The 25,778-nt window shown below is 38.5% G+C and overlaps 1 protein-coding gene across 7 annotated transcripts in view; it reads right to left on the bottom strand.

The window, feature by feature from the left end:
* ncam1a (neural cell adhesion molecule 1a) overlaps positions 1–25,778 on the bottom strand; it is a 658,018-nt gene that overhangs the window by 71,798 nt on the left and 560,442 nt on the right. For all 7 annotated transcript variants that reach the window (XR_012050597.1, XM_061962814.2, XM_061962816.2 and 4 more), the window contains one exon: positions 14,093–14,218. Coding sequence is in view for 6 of the 7 variants with exons in the window: in XM_061962814.2 (XP_061818798.2) it covers positions 14,093–14,218 (126 nt within the window). In the remaining variant the exon portion in view is untranslated. The remainder of the gene's footprint in view (positions 1–14,092; positions 14,219–25,778) is intronic.

Below are 25,778 nucleotides of genomic sequence, written 5' to 3'. Positions count from 1 at the left end.
TTTTGGGTGACAAAACAAGTATGTGCTCCAATCACTCTATCACAAAAAAATAAGAGTTGTAGAAATGATTGGAAACTCAAAAACTTTTGACCATGACTGTATATGTTTCTTCAAATAAAACATTTATTACATTTGTATTAGTTTTGTTTTTGAATAAATTCATTTTCTAAATAATAAAAAGAGTAATAAAAAAATTGTAGGTTTTAATACATTTTCAAGATTTAAATAACATAGGGCTGTCAAAGTTAACGCGATAATAACGTGTTTAAGAAAGTTTTCTTTAATGGAAACATTTTTTTTCATCCAGATGAAAATGGACTAAGACACATTTTGAGCTTTAAAGCCTTGGCAGGTCTCATTATTGACATCGCTGCGAGTTAGCAAAGGTTTTTTTTTTAAAGTCGCTTGCAAAGTTGGTGAGTCGCAAGTTGCCTTTTTTTGGGCCTGTTTTTGAGTGTGTGGTTGTTTATTTGAGCTTGCGTTTCTTGTCGGTAGTTTGTTCTTTTGTACACAATGTTTCCTTGTTACACGCAAGCCAACTACGAATTTGATAAAACCCCCAGTGGAAAATGTCTTGTGTCTGTTTGTGTCCGTGTTGTGTTGAGCGGCTAAAAAAAAAAAAAGAAAAAGCAAACATTTGTATAAATCGAACAAATTTAATCGTTTCATGATGAGTGTACATTTTAATAAGGTGTGCTTTTTAAAGATGATAAACACTTTTTTTTTTGCGATTAATCACAATTAATTATTTGTTAACCATGGACAAAATACGATTAATCTTATATAAATATTTTAATCGTTTGACAGCCCTAAAATAAAGACATTATCAATAATAAAATGTATGTTATTCAAATGACTGATCTATCGAGTTTTTTTAATAATGTAATTTTTGAATAACAATACAACATTTTTTTACTTTAATTAATTTGCAAGATTGAAATAAATACATTAATAATAATACAATGCACATTAATTTAATAACCAATCTACTGAACTCTGTATTTAAAATATATTTCAATTTAAAAAGTAAACAATAGCAAAAATGATTAGTAATAATTTTTTTAAATTAATTTTCAAGTTTAAAAACATACATAAATACTATAATAATAAATGCACATTTATTTGGATAAGCAATCTATTGCATTTCAAAAATAAATATAATTTAAAAAATAAAAAAATAAATTTAATCCAATAAACAAATAATAATCATACTACTAATACTAGTAGTATAATTCACTAATTTATTTATTTTTTTATTATGGATTTTGGTGTTAGTTTTCCATTTGTCAAAGTCACATCCACTGAGCGCCTCGTATTGACTGAAAAAATTCAGAAAACAGTGAGATGTGACAAAATGCCTTTTTGCTGATGATTGCACTATTATCACAATGCACATTGACATGAATCTTTAACACAAGTCCAAATGGGCAACCATTTGGCATGAATTGAAGGATGGTGAAGGTATTGAATAATAGATGCAGTCTCGTTAAGAATGATTAAAAAACCCCACTAAAACTGTGTCTAATCTGCTTCTAATATGTCAAACGTCCTCTTTTTTTTTTTTGGGTGGGTCGGCAAACAAAAAAGCAAAAGTTACCTTCTGTTAGCCGGCGATGTCGACATCATCAGCACCATGCAAGAGCCACATGTCAAAGTCACATGATGTACAACCACATGATTGGTTGAAGGCATGGTAAATACAGGTGGGTGGTGGGCGGGGTCGGGCGTGGTCGGGGGTAGGAAAACATACACAAAAGTTGTGAAATGATGAAAAAAGCCCACACATAATGAACACAACAACAACAAAAAAACAAACACCTCACAATACTGTGCGTGGGTAAATACAACACAAATCACATGAAATTATTACATGGAGAAAAAGATTGTAGGCATGAGGCGCTTATAGAATGCGACCGTTTAAAGGCGTCACATTTGCGCGGTGTGGTCGAGTTGATTGCAGCTTCTTTCAACTTTAACAACATAATGGTATGCTTTTAAGAGACTGAAATGAAAATGCGTAAGGTTTCCCTGGGAACATTTGTTGTTTGTTGTATACACAACGCACAACATGTGCATCTGTAGAAATTCCAACGACAATAGATGAGGTTAGGTAAGGGACACAATGAGGCTAAATTAGAGACTACCGAATTGGTGATGGGCGATACTACACACTTTCTTACCGATACAATGCCAACAAAGCTTGATATCGCTGCTACCGACCCAAAGGTAATCATCACAGACAACAGTCCTTAGACCAGGGGTCCCCAAACTTTCTGACTCGGGGGTCGCATTGGGTTAAAACACTTCTATACATATACATCCATACATATATATACAGGTAAAAGCCAGTAAATTAGAATATTTTGAAAAACTTGATTTATTTCAGTAATTGCATTCAAAAGGTGTAACTTGTACATTATATTTATTCATTGCACACAGACTGATGCATTCAAATGTTTATTTCATTTAATTTTGATGATTTGAAGTGGCAACAAATGAAAATCCAAAATTCCGTGTGTCACAAAATTAGAATATTACTTAAGGCTAATACAAAAAAGGGATTTTTAGAAATGTTGGCCAACTGAAAAGTATGAAAATGAAAAATATGAGCATGTACAATACTCAATACTTGGTTGGAGCTCCTTTTGCCTCAATTACTGCGTTAATGCGGCGTGGCATGGAGTCGATGAGTTTCTGGCACTGCTCAGGTGTTATGAGAGCCCAGGTTGCTCTGATAGTGGCCTTCAACTCTTCTGCGTTTTTGGGTCTGGCATTCTGCATCTTCCTTTTCACAATACCCCACAGATTTTCTATGGGGCTAAGGTCAGGGGAGTTGGCGGGCCAATTTAGAACAGAAATACCATGGTCCGTAAACCAGGCACGGGTAGATTTTGCGCTGTGTGCAGGCGCCAAGTCCTGTTGGAACTTGAAATCTCCATCTCCATAGAGCAGGTCAGCAGCAGGAAGCATGAAGTGCTCTAAAACTTGCTGGTAGACGGCTGCGTTGACCCTGGATCTCAGGAAACAGAGTGGACCGACACCAGCAGATGACATGGCACCCCAAACCATCACCCAACCATGCAAATTTTGCATTTCCTTTGGAAATCGAGGTCCCAGAGTCTGGAGGAAGACAGGAGAGGCACAGGATCCACGTTGCCTGAAGTCTAGTGTAAAGTTTCCACCATCAGTGATGGTTTGGGGTGCCATGTCATCTGCTGGTGTCGGTCCACTCTGTTTCCTGAGATCCAGGGTCAACGCAGCCGTCTACCAGCAAGTTTTAGAGCACTTCATGCTTCCTGCTGCTGACCTGCTCTATGGAGATGGAGATTTCAAGTTCCAACAGGACTTGGCGCCTGCACACAGCGCAAAATCTACCCGTGCCTGGTTTACGGACCATGGTATTTCTGTTCTAAATTGGCCCGCCAACTCCCCTGACCTTAGCCCCATAGAAAATCTGTGGGGTATTGTGAAAAGGAAGATGCAGAATGCCAGACCCAAAAACGCAGAAGAGTTGAAGGCCACTATCAGAGCAACCTGGGCTCTCATAACACCTGAGCAGTGCCAGAAACTCATCGACTCCATGCCACGCCGCATTAACGCAGTAATTGAGGCAAAAGGAGCTCCAACCAAGTATTGAGTATTGTACATGCTCATATTTTTCATTTTCATACTTTTCAGTTGGCCAACATTTCTAAAAATCCCTTTTTTGTATTAGCCTTAAGTAATATTCTAATTTTGTGACACACGGAATTTTGGATTTTCATTTGTTGCCACTTCAAATCATCAAAATTAAATGAAATAAACATTTGAATGCATCAGTCTGTGTGCAATGAATAAATATAATGTACAAGTTACACCTTTTGAATGCAATTACTGAAATAAATCAAGTTTTTCAAAATATTCTAATTTACTGGCTTTTACCTGTATATTCAGTTACATACAGTGGGGCAAAAAAGTATTTAGTCAGCCATCGATTGTGCAAGTTCTCCCACTTAAAATGATGACAGAGGTCTGTCATTTTCATCATAGATACACTTCAACTGTGAGAGACAGAATGTGAAAAAAATCCAGGAATTCACATTGTAGGAATTTTAAAGAATTTATTTGTAAATTATGGTGGAAAATAAGTATTTGGTCACTTCAAACAAGGAGGATCTCTGGCTCTCACAGACCTGTAACTTCTTCTTTAAGAAGCTCTTCTGTCCTCCACTCGTTACCTGTATCAATGGCACCTGTTTGAACTGGTTATCTGTATAAAAGACACCTGTCCACAGCCTCAAACAGTCAGACTCCAAACTCCACTATGGCCAAGACCAAAGAGCTGTCGAAGGACACCAGGAAAAGAATTGTAGACCTGCACCAGACTGTGAAGAGTGAATCTACAATAGGCAAGCAGCTTGGTGTGAAAAAATCAACTGTGGGAGCAATTATCAGAAAATGGAAGACATACAAGACCACTGATAATCTCCCTCGATCTGGGGCTCCACGCAAGATCTCATCCCGTAGGGTCAAAATGATAATGAGAACGGTGGGCTAAAATCCCAGAACCACACGGGGGGACCTGGTGAATGACCTGCAGAGAGCTGGGACCAAAGTAACAAAGGTTACCATCAGTAACACACTACGCCGACAGGGAATCCAATCCTGCAGTGCCAGACGTGTCCCCCTGCTTAAGCCAGTGCATGTCCAGGCCCGTCTGAAGTTTGCCAGAGAGCACATGGATGATACAGCAGAGGATTGGGAGAATGTCATGTGGTCAGATGAAACCAAAATAGAACTTTTTGGTATAAACTCAACTTGTCGTGTTTGGAGGAAGAAGAATACTGAGTTGCATCCCAAGAACACCATACTTACTGTGAAGCATTGGGGTGGAAACATCATGCTTTGGGGCTGTTTTTCTGCTAAGGGGACAGGCCGACTGATCCGTGTTAAGGAAAGAAAGAATGGGGCCATGTATCATGAGATTTTGAGCCAAAACCTCCTTCCATCAGTGAGAGCTTTGAAGATGAAACGTGGCTGGGTCTTCCAGCATGACAATGATCCCAAACACACCGCCCGGGCAACGAAGGAGTGACTCCGTAAGAAGCATTTGAAAGTCCTGGAGTGGCCTAGCCAGTCTCCAGACCTCAACCCCATAGAAAATCTGTGGAGGGAGTTGAAAGTCTGTGTTGCTCGGCGACAGCCCCAAAACATCACTGCTCTCGAGAAGATCTGCATGGAGGAATGGGCCAAAATACCAGCTACTGTGTGTGCAAACCTGGTAAAGACCTATAGTAATCGTTTGACCTCTGTTATTGCCAACAAAGGTTATATTACAAAGTATTGAGTTGAATTTTTGTTATTGACCAAATACTTATTTTCCACCATAATTTACAAATAAATTCTTTAAAAATCCTACAATGTGAATTCCTGGATTTCTTTTTCACATTCTGTCTCTCACAGTTGAAGTGTACCTATGATGAAAATTACAGACCTCTGTCATCATTTTAAGTGGGAGAACTTGCACAATTGGTGGCTGACTAAATACTTTTTTGCCCCACTGTATACTACTTCAACCGACGGTGAAAATGCTCTTAACCCAAGGTGTGCTCTCAACGTAGAGCTGAGAGACAGTATCTGAAATTACTCGTAAGTCAAGGTACCGGTACTCGAAAATTGAGATACCACTAACTAGTTAGTCCACTGACTAGCAACGCACGGTTTTGCACCCTTCATAATATCGTCGAACGCGGCAGCGAGCTTGCGATCCATTTCAAACCTATTCCGCCTCCTCGGCTTACCGCCACGACAAGTCGTATCCCAAACCAGCTGATCCCCAAAAGCACATTTTTAGCGGTGAAGTTGGTCAACTGCAATGACGTCAACTTTTGAAAAAAGTCAAAGATGCAATTTTGCGCAGAGAAAACCGACATGTTACCATGAATCTGATACATGCTGCTGTCACACACAAATCCATACTGTTATTGTCACTCCAAACCAGGAAAAACCCTCAATAACAGATTGTCACACTTCAATTTCAATGCAGTTAGCGTTTGATTGTTGTGCTAACAAGACAAGCACACTGCACAACCGGGGATACTCACTAAGCGCCATCGTGGTGGAGACAATAAGGGGCGGAGCCTCTGATGTAGCTGGAAGATGGTGAGAATAAGATGTTTTTTGGGACATTTGTTTATAACGCGATGAAAAAGCCTGTTTTTAGCATGTATTAGCACGTTAGCATGTAACTGTCACTGCACTTTGTATTACTAAATATCATCAGCAAATTGAAATTCTGTCAATTATTATTACAACAGTATATAGAAGATTTATTTTCCGAATTATAATAATTTTATGGATTTTTTTTAAATTTGTATTTTTGTTAAGTAGTTTCCAGAATAACTGTGGACTGATGTGTTAGTAGAAGGGTGTCAAACTCGTTTTCATTGAGGGCCACATCGCATTTATGATTGCCCTCAGAGGGCCGCTTGTAACAATGAGTAATATATGAATATACATGTGTATATACATTGTTTTACATAAGCTGCAAAATAAATATTTTAATTTTACTTTAAAAACTGGCAGCTCAGTCAGCAGAATTGTACAGTAAAAGCAGTGTTTTTTTTTTACAACATATACAAAATTTTATAAATGAACACTACCACTCTTTTTAGCGGTAAAATTCAAGCAACAGAGCTGACAGTTTTTTGTTGTTTTTTACAGTAAATTCTTGTTGTTTTAATGTTGTTGTTTTTTTTGTTGTTTTTTTAATGTTTTAGTGTCTTACTGTGTATGGAAAAAAACAGTACCAAAGTTGATTTTACGGTAAAAAAAAACTATACCGTAAAATCTATTGTCAATTTTACAGTCTACAATTTGATTGATAATTTGTTTTGAAATCATAAGTCAAGCAGATATTTAAGTACAGTATTTATCTTTATTTTAACAAAAAATTATATAATATTTCGATTTTGATAATATTGAATTTTAAAAGATATGCAATTGCATGCATGTGAAAAGGGGAAAAATAAATATATTTAGTAAGGAAATATTAAGCATTTTATTAATGCATATTAATTCCAGGCTTTCGCGGGCCAAATAAAATAATGTAGCGGGCCAGATTTGGCCCCCGGGCCTTGAGTTTGACACCTGTGTGTTAGTATTACTATATTGACAATAGAGATTATAAGACACCCTAAACATTATTTTAACAAATGTATTTTTTTTCCCTCTTGTATTTGAGTTTTGAATTGTAAAAATATATATTTAAACTGCGACTTTAACTCATGTTAAAATAATACAAAAAATATAAAATTAATTACAAAGAAATAAATACAATATATTTATTTCTTTGTAATTAATTTTGTTAAAATAATACAAAAAATAAAAAATTAATTACAAAGAAATAAATACAATATATTTATTTCTTTGTAATTAATTTTATATTTTTTGTATTGTTTTAACATGACAACAAATATAAAATTAATTACAAAGAAATAAATACAATATATTTATTTCTTTGTAATTAATTTTATATTTTTTGTATTGTTTTAACATGACAAAAAATATAAAATTAATTACAAAGAAATAAATACAATATATTTATTTCTTTGTAATTAATTTTATATTTTTTGTATTGTTTTAACATGAGTTAAAGTTGCAGTTTAAATATATATTTTTACAATTCAAAACTCAAATACAAGAAACAAAAAAATACATTTGTTAAAATAAAAAATAAATACAATATAGGGCAGCACGGTGGAAGAGGAGTTAGTGCGTCTGCCTCACAATACGAAGGTCCTGAGTAGTCGTGAGTTCAATCCCGGCTTCAGGATCTTTCTGTGTGGACTTTGCATGTTCTCCCCGCGTCTGCGTGGGTTCCCTCCGGGTACTCCGGCTTCCTCCCACCTCCAAAGACATGCACCTGGGGATAGGTTGATTGGCACCACTAAATTGGCCCTAGTGTGTGAATGTGAGTGTGAATGTTGTCTGTCTATCTGTGTTGGCCCTGCGATGAGGTGGCGACTTGTCCAGGGTGTACCCCGCCTTCCGCCCGATTGTAGCTGAGATAGGCTCCAGCACCCCCCGCAACCCCGAAGGGAAATAAGCGGTAGAAAATGGATGGATGAATAAATACAATATAATTATTATTTAAACACAGTAATAAGAAAATAATCCTCATATTTTAGTTTTTTTAGACACCAAGGATGCAAAACAAGGCCACTTTCTGAATTTTCCGAACTATGCGCAAGTGGGACTTAAATGTATCATAAAAAAACACACATTTTTGTTTAAAGCGACGAGATTGCAATAAAGGACGGAAAATAAATGAAAGCAGCGCACGAGTGTTAACGAGAAGGTCTTTAAATGTGATCCTTAAGGGGCAGATTTTAAATGCAAAGCTTTTAACATTACGAGCACTTCCTTATGATAATACACCTCCGTTCCCAGTAGTGTATACCTCATTTGAAGACCTCGCTCAACACTAACGAGCTGAAATTGCTGCAGTGCACAAGCGTGACTTAATTTGTACTACAGACAGATTTTTAGTAAGGAATGAAGGGAGGGTGCGCTAAGTACTATTGTACGCTACGGGCTACGCCGCTCTCAGATCAATCTATCAAGCTGCTTAACAAACCTGAACCTGCCGCACTAGAAAAATGGAACTCAATGCCATCTGGGAAAAATAGTGAATTGACATTGGGGCCGAATCAATTACATGGAATGTTCTTCTCAAGCTCGTTTTTCCAGGGGTGAAAGGTGGGGGGAAACTAAGCAGACGAGACGGACAGGAAACTTACGTGTGAGAGAAAAGCCTGAGCGGTCCGATGGAATAACAGATGGAAACCAGCGTGAGATGCAAGCGAAACAAAGAAAAAAAGAAGAAGAAGAAGAAACAGAGACAGTGAAATGAGAATGGGAACGGGGAAAGTACGTCTTTTTATCGGAATTACCGACTGATTAGGAACAGAATAGATGGATGCAAGATAGCTAACAAAAAGTCCAAGATTCCTTAAGAAGGTCCAAAGGAAAACTCGGCAGAGGATCAATGTGCAAAAAGAAGATAGAACGTTGGAAAAAATCTTAACTCGCGTATAATCACCTGAAACTAAAAAAAAATGGCAAGAAATGTTGTCTGTGTTAACAACGTCGTTTTGAATTATTAATTGAAAAATGTACTGCGCAAAAACCAGCAGAGTGCCCTGACTAAAAGCAAAACAAATGAACTACAGAAAATACCTTGCACATACTGTTTGTTTTCTAGGCTAACAAAGCTATGTTGACAGTGTCGTCTTGATCTGTCAGTGCACAAATGCACTGCGCTACTTGGCAAAAAACAGCACAACGTACTGAAAGGTAAACGCGACTAAAGCAAAACATTTTGGCAGAAAGAAATTAACTACATAAAGGGAAGCGAATTATATCGAGCTTTTCTCGAGTGACTCTTTACATAGTGAAAGCCAATATCTAAGTTACATTTAAACCAGTGTGGGTGGCACTGGGAGCAGGGGGGTAAAGTGCCCGAGGACACGACGGCAGTGACTAGGATGGCGGAAGTGGGGATCGAACCTGGAACCCTCAAGTTGCTGGCACGGCCACTCTACCAACCGTGCTATACCGCCCCACTGGAAAAATACCTCGTAATCCCAGCAGTTTGTTTTTGAGGCCAAACTTTGATTACTCGTGGAAAAATGCACCGCGATACTTACCAAAAACCAGCAGAGTGCGCTGATAGGAAAAGACGACAAAAAAGTTTTTTGTTTTTTTTTAGCTAAAACAAATGAAGTACAGAAAATATCTTGTAAAATACCGCCGTTTGTTTTTTTAGGATAACATATGGCCCTACATCGCGAAAACCAGCAGATTGCGCGGATAGACAAAATAAATGAACTACATATAATTACCCGTAAATACCGCAGATAATTTTTGGGGCAACAACAAGACAACACGGACGCTTGGAAAAACTCGGCAAAGGGTGTTTGGATGCAACATACAGTACAGGCCAAAGGTTTGGACACACCTTCTCTTCTTTCAATGTGTTTTCTTTATTTTCATGACTATTTACATTGTAGATTGTCACTGAAGGCATCAAAACTATGAATGAACACATGCTATGTACTTAACACAAAAAGGTTTATGAGCTTCAAGCAAGGTGACTACCTCTTGGAGCTCATCGAGAGAATGCCAAGAGTGTGCAAAGCAGTGATCAGAGCAAAGGGTGGCTATTTTGAAGAAACTAGAATATAAAACATGTTTTCAGTTATTTCACCTTTTTTTGTTAAGAACATAACTCCACATGTGTTCATTCATAGTTCTGATGCCTTCAGTGACAATCTACAATGTAAATAGTCATGAAAATAAAGAAAACACATTGAAATGAGAAGGTGTGTCCAAAGTTTTGTCCTGAACTGTATATATAGCCTATACATACAAGTGTACATATTATATTAATATAATGGATATATAATTATTATAATTGGATATTAAAAGTATGTGAAATTTCAACTCCTACTTTGTTTACTTCTGTGACGACCCCCTTACAGTTTTGTAATCAATTAGAACTTTCAAGCAGCTAAAATACGCCAAACATGGATACGTGGAGAGAGAGAGTTTTGCATTCCCCCATCATGCATTCTAATGGATTAAATCTGTCCATTTTTTTTTTTAAATAAAATTCACAAGGTTCAGTGAGCAGGTTGTTTTATGTGTGACCGTGTGTTCACATTTTGTATTGGTTGCATTTTATTTTTTTTGCGCCATGACTAGGGAAGGTTGTTTGGATTGCGTCATAAAGGCAAATGCTACAAAACCATAACTCCTGGGCATTGACCTGAATAGCTGAAAACATGTTTTATATTCTAGTTTCTTCAAAATAGCCACCCTTTGCACACTCTTGGCATTCTCTTGATGAGCTTCAAGAAGTGGTCACCTAACATGGGTTTTCACTTCACAGGTGTCATAGTTTTGATGCCTTCAGTGACAATCTACAATGTAAATAGTCTTGAAAAAAAAACTAACGCATTGAAATGAGAAGGTGTGTCCAAAGTTTTGGCCTGCACTGTATATATAGCCTATACATACAAGTGTACATTTTATATTAATATAATGGATACATAATTATTATAATTGGATATTAAAAGTATGTGAAATTTCAACTCCTACTTTGTTTACTTCTGTGACGACCCCCTTACAGTTTTGTAATCAATTAGAACTTTCAAGCAGCTAAAATACGCCAAACATGGATACGTGGAGAGAGAGAGTTTTGCATTCCCCCATCATGCATTCTAATGGATTAAATCTGTCAATTTTTTTTTTTAAATAAAATTCACAAGGTTCAGTGAGAAGGTTGTTTTATGTGTGACCGTGTGTTCACATTTTGTATTGGTTGCATTTTATTTTTTTTGCGCCATGACTAGGGAAGGTTGTTTGGATTGCGTCATAAAGGCAAATGCTACAAAACTATAACTCCTGGGCATTGACCTGAATAGCTGAAAACATGTTTTGTATTCTAGTTTCTTCAAAATAGCCACCCTTTGCACACTCTTGGCATTCTCTTGATGAGCTTCAAGAAGTGGTCACCTAACATGGGTTTTCACTTCACAGGTGTCATAGTTTTGATGCCTTCAGTGACAATCTACAATGTAAATAGTCTTGAAAAAAAAACTAACGCATTGAAATGAGAAGGTGTGTCCAAAGTTTTGGCCTGAACTGTATATATAGCCTATACATACATGTGTACATTTTATATTAATATAATGGATATATAATTATTATAATTGGATATTAAAAGTATGTGAAATTTCAACTCCTACTTTGTTTACTTCTGTGACGACCCCCTTACTGTTTTGTAATCAATTAGAACTTTCAAGCAGCTAAAATACGCCAAACATGGATACATGGAGAGAGAGAGTTTTGCATTCCCCCATCATGCATTCTAATGGATTAAATCTGTCAAAAAAAATGTTTTTAATAAAATTCACAAGGTTCAGTGAGCAGGTTGTTTTATGTGTGACCGTGTGTTCACATTTTGTATTGGTTGCATTTTATTTTTTTTGCGCCATGACTAGGGAAGGTTGTTTGGATTGCGTCATAAAGGTAAATGCTACAAAACTATAACTCCTGGGCATTGACCTGAATAACTGAAAACATGTTTTATATTGTAGTTTCTTCAAAATAGTCACCCTTTGCTCTGATTACTGCTTTGCACACTCTTGGCATTCTCTCGATGAGCTTCAAGAGGTGGTCACCTAAAAGGGTTTTCACTTCACATGTGTCATAGTTTTGATGGCTTCAGTGACAATCTACAATGTAAATAGTCTTTAAAAAAACACATTGAAATGAGAAGGTGTGTCCAAAGTTTTGGCTTGTACTGTATATATAGCCTATACATACATGTGTACATATTATGTTAATATAATGGAAACATAATTATTATAATTGGATATTAAAAGTATGTGAAATTTCAACTCCTACCTTGTTTACTTCTGTGACGACCCCCTTACTGTTTTGTAATCAATTAGAACTTTCAAGCAGCTAAAATACGCCAAACATGGATACATGGAGAGAGAGAGTTTTGCATTCCCCTTCATGCATTCTAATGGATTAAATCTGTCAAAACATTTTTTTTTAATAAAATTCACAAGGTTCAGTGAGCAGGTTGTTTTATGTGTGACCATGTGTTCACATTTTGTATTGGTTGCATTTTATTTTTTTTGCGCCATGACTAGGGAAGGTTGTTTGGATTGCGTCATAAAGGTAAATGCTACAAAACTATAACTCCTGGGCATTGACCTGAATAACTGAAAACATGTTTTATATTGTAGTTTCTTCAAAATAGTCACCCTTTGCTCTGATTACTGCTTTGCACACTCTTGGCATTCTCTCGATGAGCTTCAAGAGGTGGTCACCTAAAAGGGTTTTCACTTCACAGGTGTCATAGTTTTGATGGCTTCAGTGACAATCTACAATGTAAATAGTCTTAAAAAAAACACATTGAAATGAGAAGGTGTGTCCAAAGTTTTGGCTTGTACTGTATATATAGCCTATACATACATGTGTACATATTATATTAATATAATGGAAACATAATTATTATAATTGGAAATTAAAAGTATGTGAAATGTCAACTCCTACCTTGTTTACTTCTGTGACGACCCCCTTAAAGGTTTTGTAATCAATTAGAAATTTCAAGCAGCTAAAATACGCCAAACATTGATACGTGTAGAGAGAGTGTTTTGCATTTCCCCCAACATGCATTCTAAAGGATTAAATCGGTGTAATTTTTTATTTAAAAAAAAATTCACAAGGTTCAGTGAGCAGGTTGTGTTAAGTGTGACCGTGTGTTCACATTTTGTATTGGTTGCATTTTTTTTTTTTTGCGGCATGACTCGGGAAGGTTGTTTGGATTGCGTCAAAAAAGGTAAACGCTACAAAACTTTAACTCCTGGGCATTGACCTGAATAACTGAAAACATGTTTGATGTACTAGTTTCTTCAAAATAGCCACCCTTTGCTCTGATTACTGCTTTGCACACTCTTGGCATTCTCTCAATGAGCTTCAAGACACCTGAAAGGGTTTTTACTTCACAGGTGCCATAGTTTTGATGCCTTCAGTGACAATCTACAATGGTCTTGAAAATAAAGAAAACACATTGAAATGAGAAGGTGTGTCCAAAGTTTTGGCCTGTACTGTACTTTATAATACTTAATTTGTGTGTGATCACCCAAAACTATGAAACAAATCCATGCATTTTCTTCACTGGAGGACGCCGAGAAAAAACAATGACAGCGACTTTTGACTGGAAGCACACGAGTGAAAGCAAGTTTTTACCGATTAACTGATTTGGAATTGTGTCGCTCGGCTGTTCGTATTAACTATGGCAGTTATGTTATGCTAGCAGTCTTAATAAGATTGCAGCCAAAATAGGAAGTACAGACAAAAAACATTGAAAGCTAGCTAATATTGCTTTAATGACATTGCACCACAATGTCTAAAACCAAGCATTTAGAAAAAAGTAAGGACTGAATTCAGGATTCTGCGTATATAAGCTTGGTAAGTATGTAACCGGGCGTCAATTATTGCGGAGGGCTCAAAGTGAGGACGGAGTACATACGGACTGGCTTGGTCTGGAACGTGCTGGTCGGGCTGCTCTCGCCTTCGCCTTTGCCATTGATGGCGGACATCTTGAGCTCGTAGGTGGTCTCGGGCTTCAGGCCCCCAATGGTGATCCGGGTCATGTCTGTGGGAGAAAAAAAGTTCTTCAAAGTTACTCACAAAATACATTCATTTGATCTTTTTCCAACATCAAACAAAATGGCGATAAACCAAAAAAAAAAATCGGAATTTACAGCGCTTGACGTCAACGTGAATGTAAAGTTGGTTGTTTTACGTTTGGGGAACAGAACCTTCTGTTCTACGACTAAAGACCAAAGACCAAAAGCTAGTATTCACTGCAGAGGACGCTGGTATAGAGGTTATTAAATAAACATCCCTTACGCGTAAAATTCGAGAGAAAAAAAGGCCTACACTGCAAAAACTGAAATCTAAGTAAGATGAAATATCTCAAATAAGGGTGATATTTGCTTATTTTCTGTCTGATAAGATCATTCTTCTCACAAAGCAGATTTTATGTTAGCGTGTTTTACTTGTTTTAAGTATGTTGGTCCTAAATGATCTCAGTAAGATATTACAGCTTGTTGCTGAGATTTGATGACCTACACTGAGTAAAACATGCTTGAAACTAGAATATCAACTGAGGCAAAGCTGTGTCATCAACACTCACAAGTATAAACTACTTTTTTAAAGTAATCATTTCTTATTTCAAGCTTGAAAAAAAAAATCACGACTTTGACACAATTGTCTCATATTAAAACAGATGACGGCCAAATGGACTTTGCTGTTTTATTTTCAATGAAACAATAGAAAATACGTCCTCGTATAGTAGTACAGTTGTTAATAGTGAAAATATACCCATTTTAAGGTATTTTTAGGTTCATTGAGGTTAGCTAATTAGGGACCGAGTCCCTTTGGGATAGAGGACCCTATTGTATTTCTAGCGTTTTATTATTATACCGCCGCCTCTGTGAGCTGTAAATTGACCCCCTTAACATGCTTCAAAACTCACCAAATTGGACACACACATCAGGACTGGCAAAAATTGCGATCTAATCAAAAAACCAAACCCCAAAACTCAAAATTGCGCTCTAGCGCCCCCTAGGAAGAAAACACAGACAAAACTGCCTGTAACTCCCAGTAGGAATGTCTTAGAGACATGAAACAAAAACCTCTATGTAGGTCTCACTTAGACCTATATTTCATACACTGACAACCGCCAGCAAAAATCAACAGGACGTTTGCAATTCCCCCTTCAAAACAAAAGTTGTGTAAAAACAGTCACCTTTTTTCAAACATTATCTCCTCTGAGGACGTTTGTTGTGTCTGCTTCAAATTAGCACAGGAGAGAGATTGAATCCTTCTGATTAAAAGTTGATGAAAGAGTTTTAATTACTGCTCCGGTTTGGATTTTATGAGACCTCAAAGTCGGTCCCGTCCATCGCTGCTTGCAGCTTTAATTTTACTTGTTTTGGAAAGTCTTGACAAGCCACATTTTCTTGTTCCATTGGCAGATAATTTTGCTTAGTTCAAATAAAATACCCCTAATTTTTATATATTTTTTTCTTGTTTTTGAAGACTGACTTTTTGCAGTGTAGGGTTGTCAAACTCGTTTTCATTGAGGGACACATCGCAGTTATGATTGCCCTCAGAGGGCCGCTTTTAACAATGAGTAATATATGAATATACATGAATGTATATAAAACATTAACAATATATTTTTTTACATAAGCTGCAAGAAAAACCAGTTAAATTTAAGTTTAAAAACTAGCAATTTCACAGTAAAAGCAGTGTTTTTTTGTTTTTTTTACAGCATATAAAACAATTGAATAAATGGAATGGAATAGAAAAACCATACCACTGTTTTTAGCGGTAAAATTCAAGCAACAGAGCTGCCAGTTTGTTTGTTTTTACTGTAAAATCTTGTTTTAATGTTTTTTTGTTTGTTTTTTAATGTTTAAGTGTCTTAATGTATATGGAAAAAAAACAGTACCAAAGTTTATTTTACGGTAAAAAACTACACCGTAAAATCTATTGTCAATTTTACAGTCTACAATTTGATTGATAATTTGTTTTGAAATCATCAATCAAGCAGATATTCAAGTACAGTATTTATCTTTATTTTAACAAAACAATATACAATATTTGTATGTTGATTGCATGCAGTACATTATTTTTAATGTCAAAGGGGAAAGAACAAATATATTTAGTAAAAAAAGATTAAGCATTTTATAAACGCAGATCATTTCCAGGCTTTCGCGAGCCACATCAAATAATGTGGCCGGCCAGATTTGGCCCCCGGGCCTTGAGTTTGACACCTGCGCCTTATGCAAAACAAACGACCACTGCAGAGCTCCCTTGTTTTATATACGTATTACTAATCCTAGTCTAAGTCATTAAATCTTACGAATATACTGTAACATCCGCGTAACATTTTCGGAGTATGTCTCAGTCCCCCCAAAAAAAACGTGCGTAATAACTGACCAGTAGGTTAATGTTTACTTCTAAGTAGGGTTGTAGGGTATACCGGTATTAGTATAGTACCGCAATTCTAATGAATCATATTCGGTCCTATACCGCCTCTAAAAAGTACCGGTCCCCCACCCATTGGCGTCGTCACGCTTTAAGACACGGTCAGCTGGCTAGCGGCTAATAACGATCCGCAGTGTTGTTACTCCTTCTAAATCATTAATCCTTGTGTCCATGGAGACAAGTCAAGTACATCTATTTCAAGAATCATCCCTGTAGGACGAGTTATAGCTATATATGCTTCACTACACACCGCAACGCATTGGAATCATGACTTTTGGAGTATTAAAATGGTCTGAAGTTGGCAAAGTCAAAACAATATTGTTCTATGACCAAACATCAACCATTAAGACAACCAACTTAACTTTGAACACACTACACACAAGTATTACTCAACAGCCATACATGTCACACTAAGGGTGGCCGTATGAACAACGCCAACACTGTCATAAACATGTGCCATATAGTGAAACCAAACTAAACAACAATGACAGGAGAATATTTTCACCGCAACACAACATAAACACTACAGAACAAATTCCCAGAATTCCCTGCAGCACCAAGTCTTCCGGGATGCTACAATATAAACAAACACCATTGGTGGATCTACACCCAACATCCACTGTGATGATACAAAGTACAAGAGCTATCTAGTCCATACTACGATGATTACATCGATATTTTTTAGCATCACAAAATCTCCTTTCGTTTTTTAAAAAATTTACATTATGTTTATAAACTCAGGAAATACATCCCTGGACACATGAGGACTTTGAATATGACCAATGTATGATCCTGTAACTACTTGGTATCGGATTGATACCCACATTTGTGGTATCATCCAAAACTAATGTAAAGTCTCAAACAACAGAAGAATAAGTGATTATTACATTTTAACAGAAGTGTAGATAGAACATGTTGAAACAGAAAATAACCAGATATTAACGGTAAATGAACAAGTAGATTGATAATTCATTTTCTACCACTTGTCCTTAATAATTTTGACAAAATAATAGAATGATAAATGACACAATATGTTACTGCATATGTCAGCAGCTAAATTAGGAGCCTTTGTTTGCTTACTTACTACTAAAAGACAAGTTGTCTTGTATGTTCACTATTTTATTTAAGGACAAACTTTCAATAAGAAACATATGTTTAATGTACCCTAAGATTTTTTGTTAAAATTTGGCTGATAATGCAATTTTTTGTGGTCACCTTTATTTAGAAAAATACCGAAAAGTACCGAAATACCTTTTGTTATCGGTACCGGTATTGGGACAACACCACTTCTAATTTTGCATATTCGTCCGGATAATCTTTTCGGAATGTCTCGAAATTTGTTACGGTCAAGATTACGCAGTCATTTCAGCACTGCCTGTTTGTATGTCTCGCTACTCAAGTTGTTCTTGGAATATACTGTATATCTGGGAATGTTTGACGGTATTACGATAAGTAGTTAACACAATATTTTGCAAATGCGTTTCCCTTGGAAATTGTGTAAATGCTCGTGAATCCATCACAGCATATTGGGCTTATTTTTATTAGCCTTTATTTAACCAGGTAAAATCCCATTGAGATCAAAGATCTCTTTTCCAAGGGAGACCTGGCCAAGAGGGCAGCAGCAAGGTTACATTAAAAACAGTAAACAAATACATAAAACATCACATTTACAACATTAAAACTTGCTCACATGACACATGTGCATACAGACAAGGTAGACTGCAATCCTTTCACAGAAGCTTTAAACTCATTCAACGTAACTAGGGTTTGAAGTTTAATATTCGATTGTAGGTTATTCCAAGCCTTTGGTGCTGAAAACCTAAATGCTTTCTTGCCCAGTTCAGTTCTTACTTTGGGGACGACAAATTGCAGAACATTCATTGAACGAAGATTGTGATTTCCTTGTTTCTTTGTTAAAAGACAAGACAGATAAGATGGAGTGATACCCAGAATGGTTTTGTAGATGAAAACATACCAATGATTGAGGCGTCGAGCACATAAAGATGTCCAGTTAACCATTGAGTATAACACACAATGGTGAGTAAGAGGAGCGCAGTTGGTAATGAATCTCAGTGCCCCGTGGTACACACTATCCAGCTTGTGGAGACATCCGGACCTACTCAGTGGCCTAGTGGTTAGAGTGTCCGCCCTGAGATCGGTAGGTTGTGGGTTCAAACCCCGGCCGAGTCATACCAAAGACTATAAAAATGGGACCCATTACCTCCCTGCTTGGCACTCAGTATCAAGGGTTGGAATTGGGGGTTAAATCACCAAAAATGATTCCCGGGCGCGGCCACCGCTGCTGCCCACTGCTCCCCTCACCTCCCAGGGGGTGATCAAGGGTGATGGGTCAAATGCAGAGAATAATTTCGCCACACCTAGTGTGTGTGTGACAATCATTGGTACTTTAACTTTAACTTTTAACAACCAGCAGTAGCATTCATGTACAACACATCTCCATAGTCAATAACAGGTAAAAAGGTTGTTTCCACCAATTTCTGTTTCACAGTAAAAGAAAAGCAAGACTTGTTTCTATAATAAAATCCCAGTAAAAGTTTCAGTTTTTTTTACAACATACTGAATGTGCTCCTTAAAACTCAAGTGGTCATCAATTAAAAATCCTAAATATTTAAAAGCAGATACTAACATAATTTGTTGCCCATTTCTTGTTAAAATGTTCTCACACAGTGATGATCTTACAGTATTTGATGTGGTAAAGAGCATACACTTTGTTTTCTCTGCATTTAAAACCAGTTGAAGATAGCAAAGTTGTTCTTGTACTCTGTCAAATGCATGTTGTAGATATTTAAAAGCCTCAGCAAGAGTGGCTTACAATTTAGCATTGATTGTGGTCGTTACGATCATCCTGTGAACAATATCGTAGCCTTTGTAAAAAAAACAACAAAAAAAAACCTGACTAGATGGACTGTAAATCACTTAACGGACGTCGTTGCTATTTAACGGTTCAAATGAGTAGAATATAATTTTAGTGGTTCTCTTCTTCACAGCGTCGGATAAAAAGCACCATTGTGTTTCTTTGCCCCGGAGCAATGTACGGTGGTGGCTCATATGAACAAGTAGTACACAAACACTTAGCACCAGTCAGATTGTGCATTCCAGTCAAGTCGTGTCTCTGAGCGGAATATTAAACACAGTCAACAGTTTGGCCTCGGGGCAAAACAACATTTTTAATTTTAACGATTGTTAAATCTGAATGTGTTTCAGTAGACCCTCACAGGACACAACATTAGGTACATCTGCACAATCCAAACGTTGAGAAGGTAACGCTCGATCTGATTGATATTGTTGCACCGAATGTTGGGGGCCTGCAAGGGACTTGGCAGTACTTCTTTCAAACATGCGATGGCAGCCATGCTTTGTGTGGAAACATCCAGCAGGAACAGGAACACCTGCTTGCTCTCCAGAACAAAGCCAGGTCCCTTAAGGATGACTCTCTGTGTGCTGTGTGGCTCCAGGATGGCATTTTTGCTGACATATGAAGTTGCGTTTACAGTATAATCCCTGCAGAACCTCATTATGTGCTATTTGTGGTACTGTATATCACACCTTTGTACACATTTTGTCTTAGACTGCAAATGCTGTCTCCACAAAAAACATTTAAAAATTGTAAAATGGTATAATTGTACACAAATAAACTACCGTATTTTCCGGACCATAGGGCGCACCGGATTATAAGGCGCACTGCCGATGAATGGTCTATTTTTTATCTTTTTTCATATATAAAGTGCTCCGGATTATAGGTCGCATTAAAGGAGTCATATTATTATTATTATTTTCTACATGTAAAACACTTCCTTGTGGTCTACATAACATGTGATGGTGGTTCTTTGGTCAAAATGTTGCATAAATGATGTTTTACGGATCATCTTCAAGCCGCTTTCTGACAGTCGCTTCCAGATGTGACGTTTTGTGGGTGGTCTTATTCACGTGGCTCACCTCCGGCAGCGTCTTCTCCCCGTCATCTTTGTTGTAGCGGTGTAGCGTGCAAGGACGGGAGTGGAATAAGTGTCAAAAGATGGAGCTAACTGTTTTAATGACATTCAGACTTTACTTCAATCAATAACGAAGCAGCATCTCCTCATCCGGAAACAACCACACCCTAGCTTGACCAATGTGTCCCGTGAAAAACCGTCCGACCCGAACACTAATAACTAAAGTTCCTTGGGTGAATAATTTAACTCACTACACCGGTATGTTTTAGGGCTTTCATCGTGAGTTTACTGACAGATATAAGTAAGAACTTTACACTACTTTATATTAGAAATGGCAACAGCGGAGGATGAATGTCCCATAACAAGAAGATAGAGAAAAAGAAGAAGCTTATCGGCACGGACGACAAAGGCGGGCGCGCGCAATTTTTCAGGAAAAGATTGAGCTAACTGTTTTAATGACATTCAGACTTTACTTAAATCAATAACGGAGCAGCATCTCCTCATCCGTGGCTCACTAGTGCAATAACAACGCCGAAAATGTGTCCTGTGAAAAAACGTCTGACCGGAACCCTCTAATAACTAAAAGTTCCTTGGGTGAATAATGTGAACTCACTACACCGGTATGTTTTAGCGCTTTCATGGCGAGTTTACTGACAGATATAAGTAAGAACTTTACACTACTTTATATTAGAAATGGCAACAGCGGAGGATGAATGTCCCATAACAAGAAGATAGAGAAAAAGAAGAAGCTTATCGGCACGGACGACAAAGGCGGGCGCGCGCAATTTTTCAGGAAAAGATTGAGCTAACTGTTTTAATGACATTCAGACTTTACTTCAATCAATAACGGAGCAGCATCTCCTCATCCGTGGCTCACTGGTGCAATAACAACGCCGAAAATGTGTCCTGTGAAAAAACGTCTGACCGGAACCCTCTAATAACTAAAAGTTCCTTGGGTGAATAATGTAAACTCACTACACCGGTATGTTTTAGCGCTTTCATGGCGAGTTTACTGACAGATATAAGTAAGAGCTTTACACTACTTTATATTAGAAATGGCAACAGTGGAGGATGAATGTCCCACAACAAGAAGGTAGAGAAAAAGAAGAAGCTTATCGACTACAGCGTTGGACGCGCGGACATTTTCAGGACTTATGCAGATCCCAAATACAGATCAGCAGGTACCAGAAGGTAAGAAACGTTTCTTTTGCATAATATTGCGAAACAAAACGCCAGATAATATGTCCTACCTTATACACACACCATAATAATACTCGTATGTTGAAGCACAGTACAATCCATCAAGCGGTGCGGCTTCATAGCTTACCAAAGTCGTACTAAAACATTTTGATGGATTTTTTAACGCCGTGTGTAATGTTCTATATTTTCAATGGAACATATATAATGTTGGTGTTGTTTACTTGAGTCATATTGCCGTCTACACGTATCTCTTGTGTGTGACTTCCATCATATTGCAGTCTACACATGCAGTATCTCTCATGTTTGACTGCCATCTACTGGTCACACTTGTCATTTCACCATGTACCAAATAAAATAGCTTCGAGGTCGGTAAGCAAAACCAGGATTATTCCGTACATTAGGCGCACTGTCGAGTTTTGATTAAAAAAAGGATTTTAAGTGCGCCTTATAGTCCGGAAAATACGGTAATTGTGTACTTAATTCTTTTAACGGGTGTTACTAATTAATGGAAATACAGTAGGATGTGACCACAATTCAAGGAAATCCAGGTATCACGTCTTGGCATGGGGGTGGTGTTGGTGATCCCAAAATGCGGAGGCAGGAAAAGGCTTGCAGGTAAGAAAAATATGTAATCCTTTAAACAGGCAAAAGGACAGGGAGTCGTGCCGTTGGGAAAATCATGTACACAAATGCAAATCTCAACGCATAGCATGAGCAAAATCATGAAACGTAAACTGCACTGTATAGCTAATATGAGACGTGAACAGCAGCACAAAACTACATAAAGCCCTCTGATTGTGATCAGCGACATTGTACTGATCGCCAATCAGAGGCAGGTGTGCGCAATCAGCGTTCCTAGCAACTAAAGGCAACTAAGGGGGAAAAGACACCAGGTCTTGCATTTGTATTTATTTTTTTGCATTCGCCCACGGAGCGTATTATGATGTAATCTACTCTTTTTCACATTTAAACTACTGCAATGTTAATTGAATTCAAGACGGCTTTCGGGAGCTGACCTAATATTGAAGGAATACATGTTAGCGGTATAGTATACAATACAGTACAATACAACACACAGTCCTTAGAGTACTTGGGTTTTGTTTTTTTGCTTAGTGCATCTTTTTACATGACAGGTGGCTCTCAGGCCCGCGAGTTGACGGCAGCCAGCCTGTCAAGGCGCTGACAGATACGCCCCACGCGGCAAGCAGGACAGGAAGCAGGCAGATATGTAAGAGCCTCCGCGCCTCGGCGGGGACGGGGCTATTATCTGGAGGTCTTGAGCCGACTGTCATCTCAGCCTCGCTGTTGTTGGCCAGACGTCTGCTGCAGCGCTGTCATGTTTGGATTAGCGCCCGGTGATAGCTCAAGTGTTATCTGCCCTTACTTCCCTCGCGTTGAAGATTTAGAAAAGACGAGGGGGGGGGGGAGAAAAAAACTAGAAATAATACATTTTTGTCTACATATCTACAGAACGTTGACATATGACGAACAGGGTTGAAAGAGGGGAGAGTTTTCTTTTTGGTTACTTCCCAAAAACACTAAAACTCATCATCCATCCATCCATCCATCCATCTTCTTCCGCTTATCCGAGGTCGGGTCGCGGGGGCAACAGCCTAAGCAGGGAAGCCCAGACTTCCCTCTCCCCAGCCACTTCGTCCAGCTCCTCCCGGGGGATCCCGAGGCGTTCCCAGGCCAGCCCAGAGACATAGTCTTCCCAACGTGTCCTGGGTCTTCCCCGTGGCCTCCTACCGGTCGGACGTGCCCTAAACACCTCCCGAGGGAGGCGTTCGGGTGGCATCCTGACCAGATGCCCGAACCACCTCATCTGGCTCCTCTCGATGTGGAGGAGCAGCGGCTTTACTTTGAGCTCCCCCCGGATGACAGAGCTTCTCACTCTATCTCTAAGGGAGAGCCCCGCCACCCGGCGGAGGAAACTCATTTCGGCCGCTTGTACCCGTGATCTTGTTCTTTCGGTCATGACCCAAAGCTCATGACCATAGGTGAGGATGGGAACGTAGATCGACCGGTAAATTGAGAGCTTTGCCTTCCGGCTCAGCTCCTTCTTCACCACAACGGATCGATACAGCGTCCGCATTACTGAAGACGCCGCACCGATCCGCCTGTCGATCTCACCATCCACTCTTCCCTCACTCGTGAACAAGACTCCGAGGTACTTGAACTCCTCCACTTGGGGCAAGATCTCCTCCCCAACCCGGAGATGGCACTCCACCATTTTCCGGGCGAGAACCATGGACTCGGACTTGGAGGTGCTGATACCCATCCCAGTCGCTTCACACTCAGCTGCGAACTGATCCAGTGAGAGCTGAAGATCCTGGCCAGATGAAGCCATCAGGACCACATCATCTGCAAAAAGCAGAGACCTAATCCTGCAGCCACCAAACCGGATCCCCTCAACGCCTTGACTGCGCCTAGAAATTCTGTCCATAAAAGTTCAGAACAGAATGGGTGACAAAGGGCAGCCTTGGCGGAGTCCAACCCTCACCGGAAACGTGTCCGACTTACTGCCGGCAATGCGAACCAAGCTCTGACGCTGATCATACAGGGAGCGGACCGCCACAATCAGACAGTCCGATACCTCATACTCTCTGAGCACTCCCCACAGGACTTCCCGAGGGACACGGTCGAATGCCTTCTCCAAGTCCAAAAAGCACATGTAGACTGGTTGGGCAAACTCCCATGCACCCTCAAGGACCCTGCCGAGAATGTATTGCCATAATATCAAGTTGAAGGTCATAAAAAAATGCACCACACAAACACTTGTATAATTGCTGTATTAACAATACATTGAAACTAACCCAGTACCAGATATGTATTTCCTATAGGGATAGGTACTAGGGCTGTGAATCTTTGGGTGTCCCACGATTCGATTCAATATCGATTCTTGGGGTCACGATTCGATTAAAGATCCTTTTTTTTTTTTTCCAATTCAACACGATTCTCGATCCAAAAAGGATTTTTTTTCCCGATTCAAAAGGATTCTCTATTCATTCAATACATAGGATTTCAGCAGGATCTACCCCAGTCTGCTGACATGCAAGCAGAGTACGGTAGTAGATTTTTGTAAAAAGCTTTTATAATTGTAAAGGACAATGTTTTATCAACTGATTGCAATAATGTAAATTTGTTTGAACTATTAAATGAACCAAAAATATGACTTATTTTATCTTTGTGAAAATATTGGACACAGTGTTGTCAAGCTTATGAGATGCGATGCAAGTGTAAGCCACTGTGACACTATTGTTCTTTTTTTTAAATGTCTAATGATAATGTCAATGAGGGATTTTTAATCACTGCTATGTTGAAATTGTAACTAATATTGATACTGTTGTTGATAATATTCATTTTTGTTTCACTACTTTTGGTTTGTTCTGTGTCTCCTCTCAATTGCTCTGATTATTGCAGTTCTGAGTGTTGCTAGGTCGGGTTTGGTTTTGGAATTGGATTGCATTGCTATGGTATTGCTGTGTATTGTTTTGTTGGATTGATTAATTTAAAAAAAAAAAAATCCCCCCAAAAAATTGATTTTTAAAAAATGAGAATCGATTCTGAATCGCACAACGTGAGAATCGCGCTTTTTCCCACACCCCTAATAGGTACTGTGCACATTTGAACCGATACAGTAACGATTTCTGGTATTTGCTCAGTGGCCTTGTGGTTAGAGTGTCCGCCCTGAAATCGGTAGGTCGTTGTCATGATCCGTGGATGTTTTTGTTATGTTCTGTTAGTTTTAGACTCCATAGTTCCTGTTTTTGTGCACCCTTGTTTGTTTTAGTTACCATGGCGACTTAGGATGTTCACCTGCCTCTGGTATTTGGGACGCGCTCCTGTTTCCAATCTAGAGACATTATTTAAGCCTGCCTTTGCCAGTCAGTCGTCCTGGCGTCATTGTTTGTCGTTTTAGACTCCATAGTTCCTGTTTTTGTGCACCCTTGTTTGTTTTAGTTACCATGGCGACTTAGGATGTTCACCTGCCTCTGGTAT

This window comes from Nerophis lumbriciformis, linkage group LG09 (assembly GCF_033978685.3).
Source record: "Nerophis lumbriciformis linkage group LG09, RoL_Nlum_v2.1, whole genome shotgun sequence".
Classification (NCBI taxonomy): Eukaryota; Metazoa; Chordata; class Actinopteri; order Syngnathiformes; family Syngnathidae; genus Nerophis; species Nerophis lumbriciformis.
The sequence above is the reverse complement of the archived record's forward strand: the minus strand, read 5'-3'. Positions and strand labels throughout refer to the sequence as shown.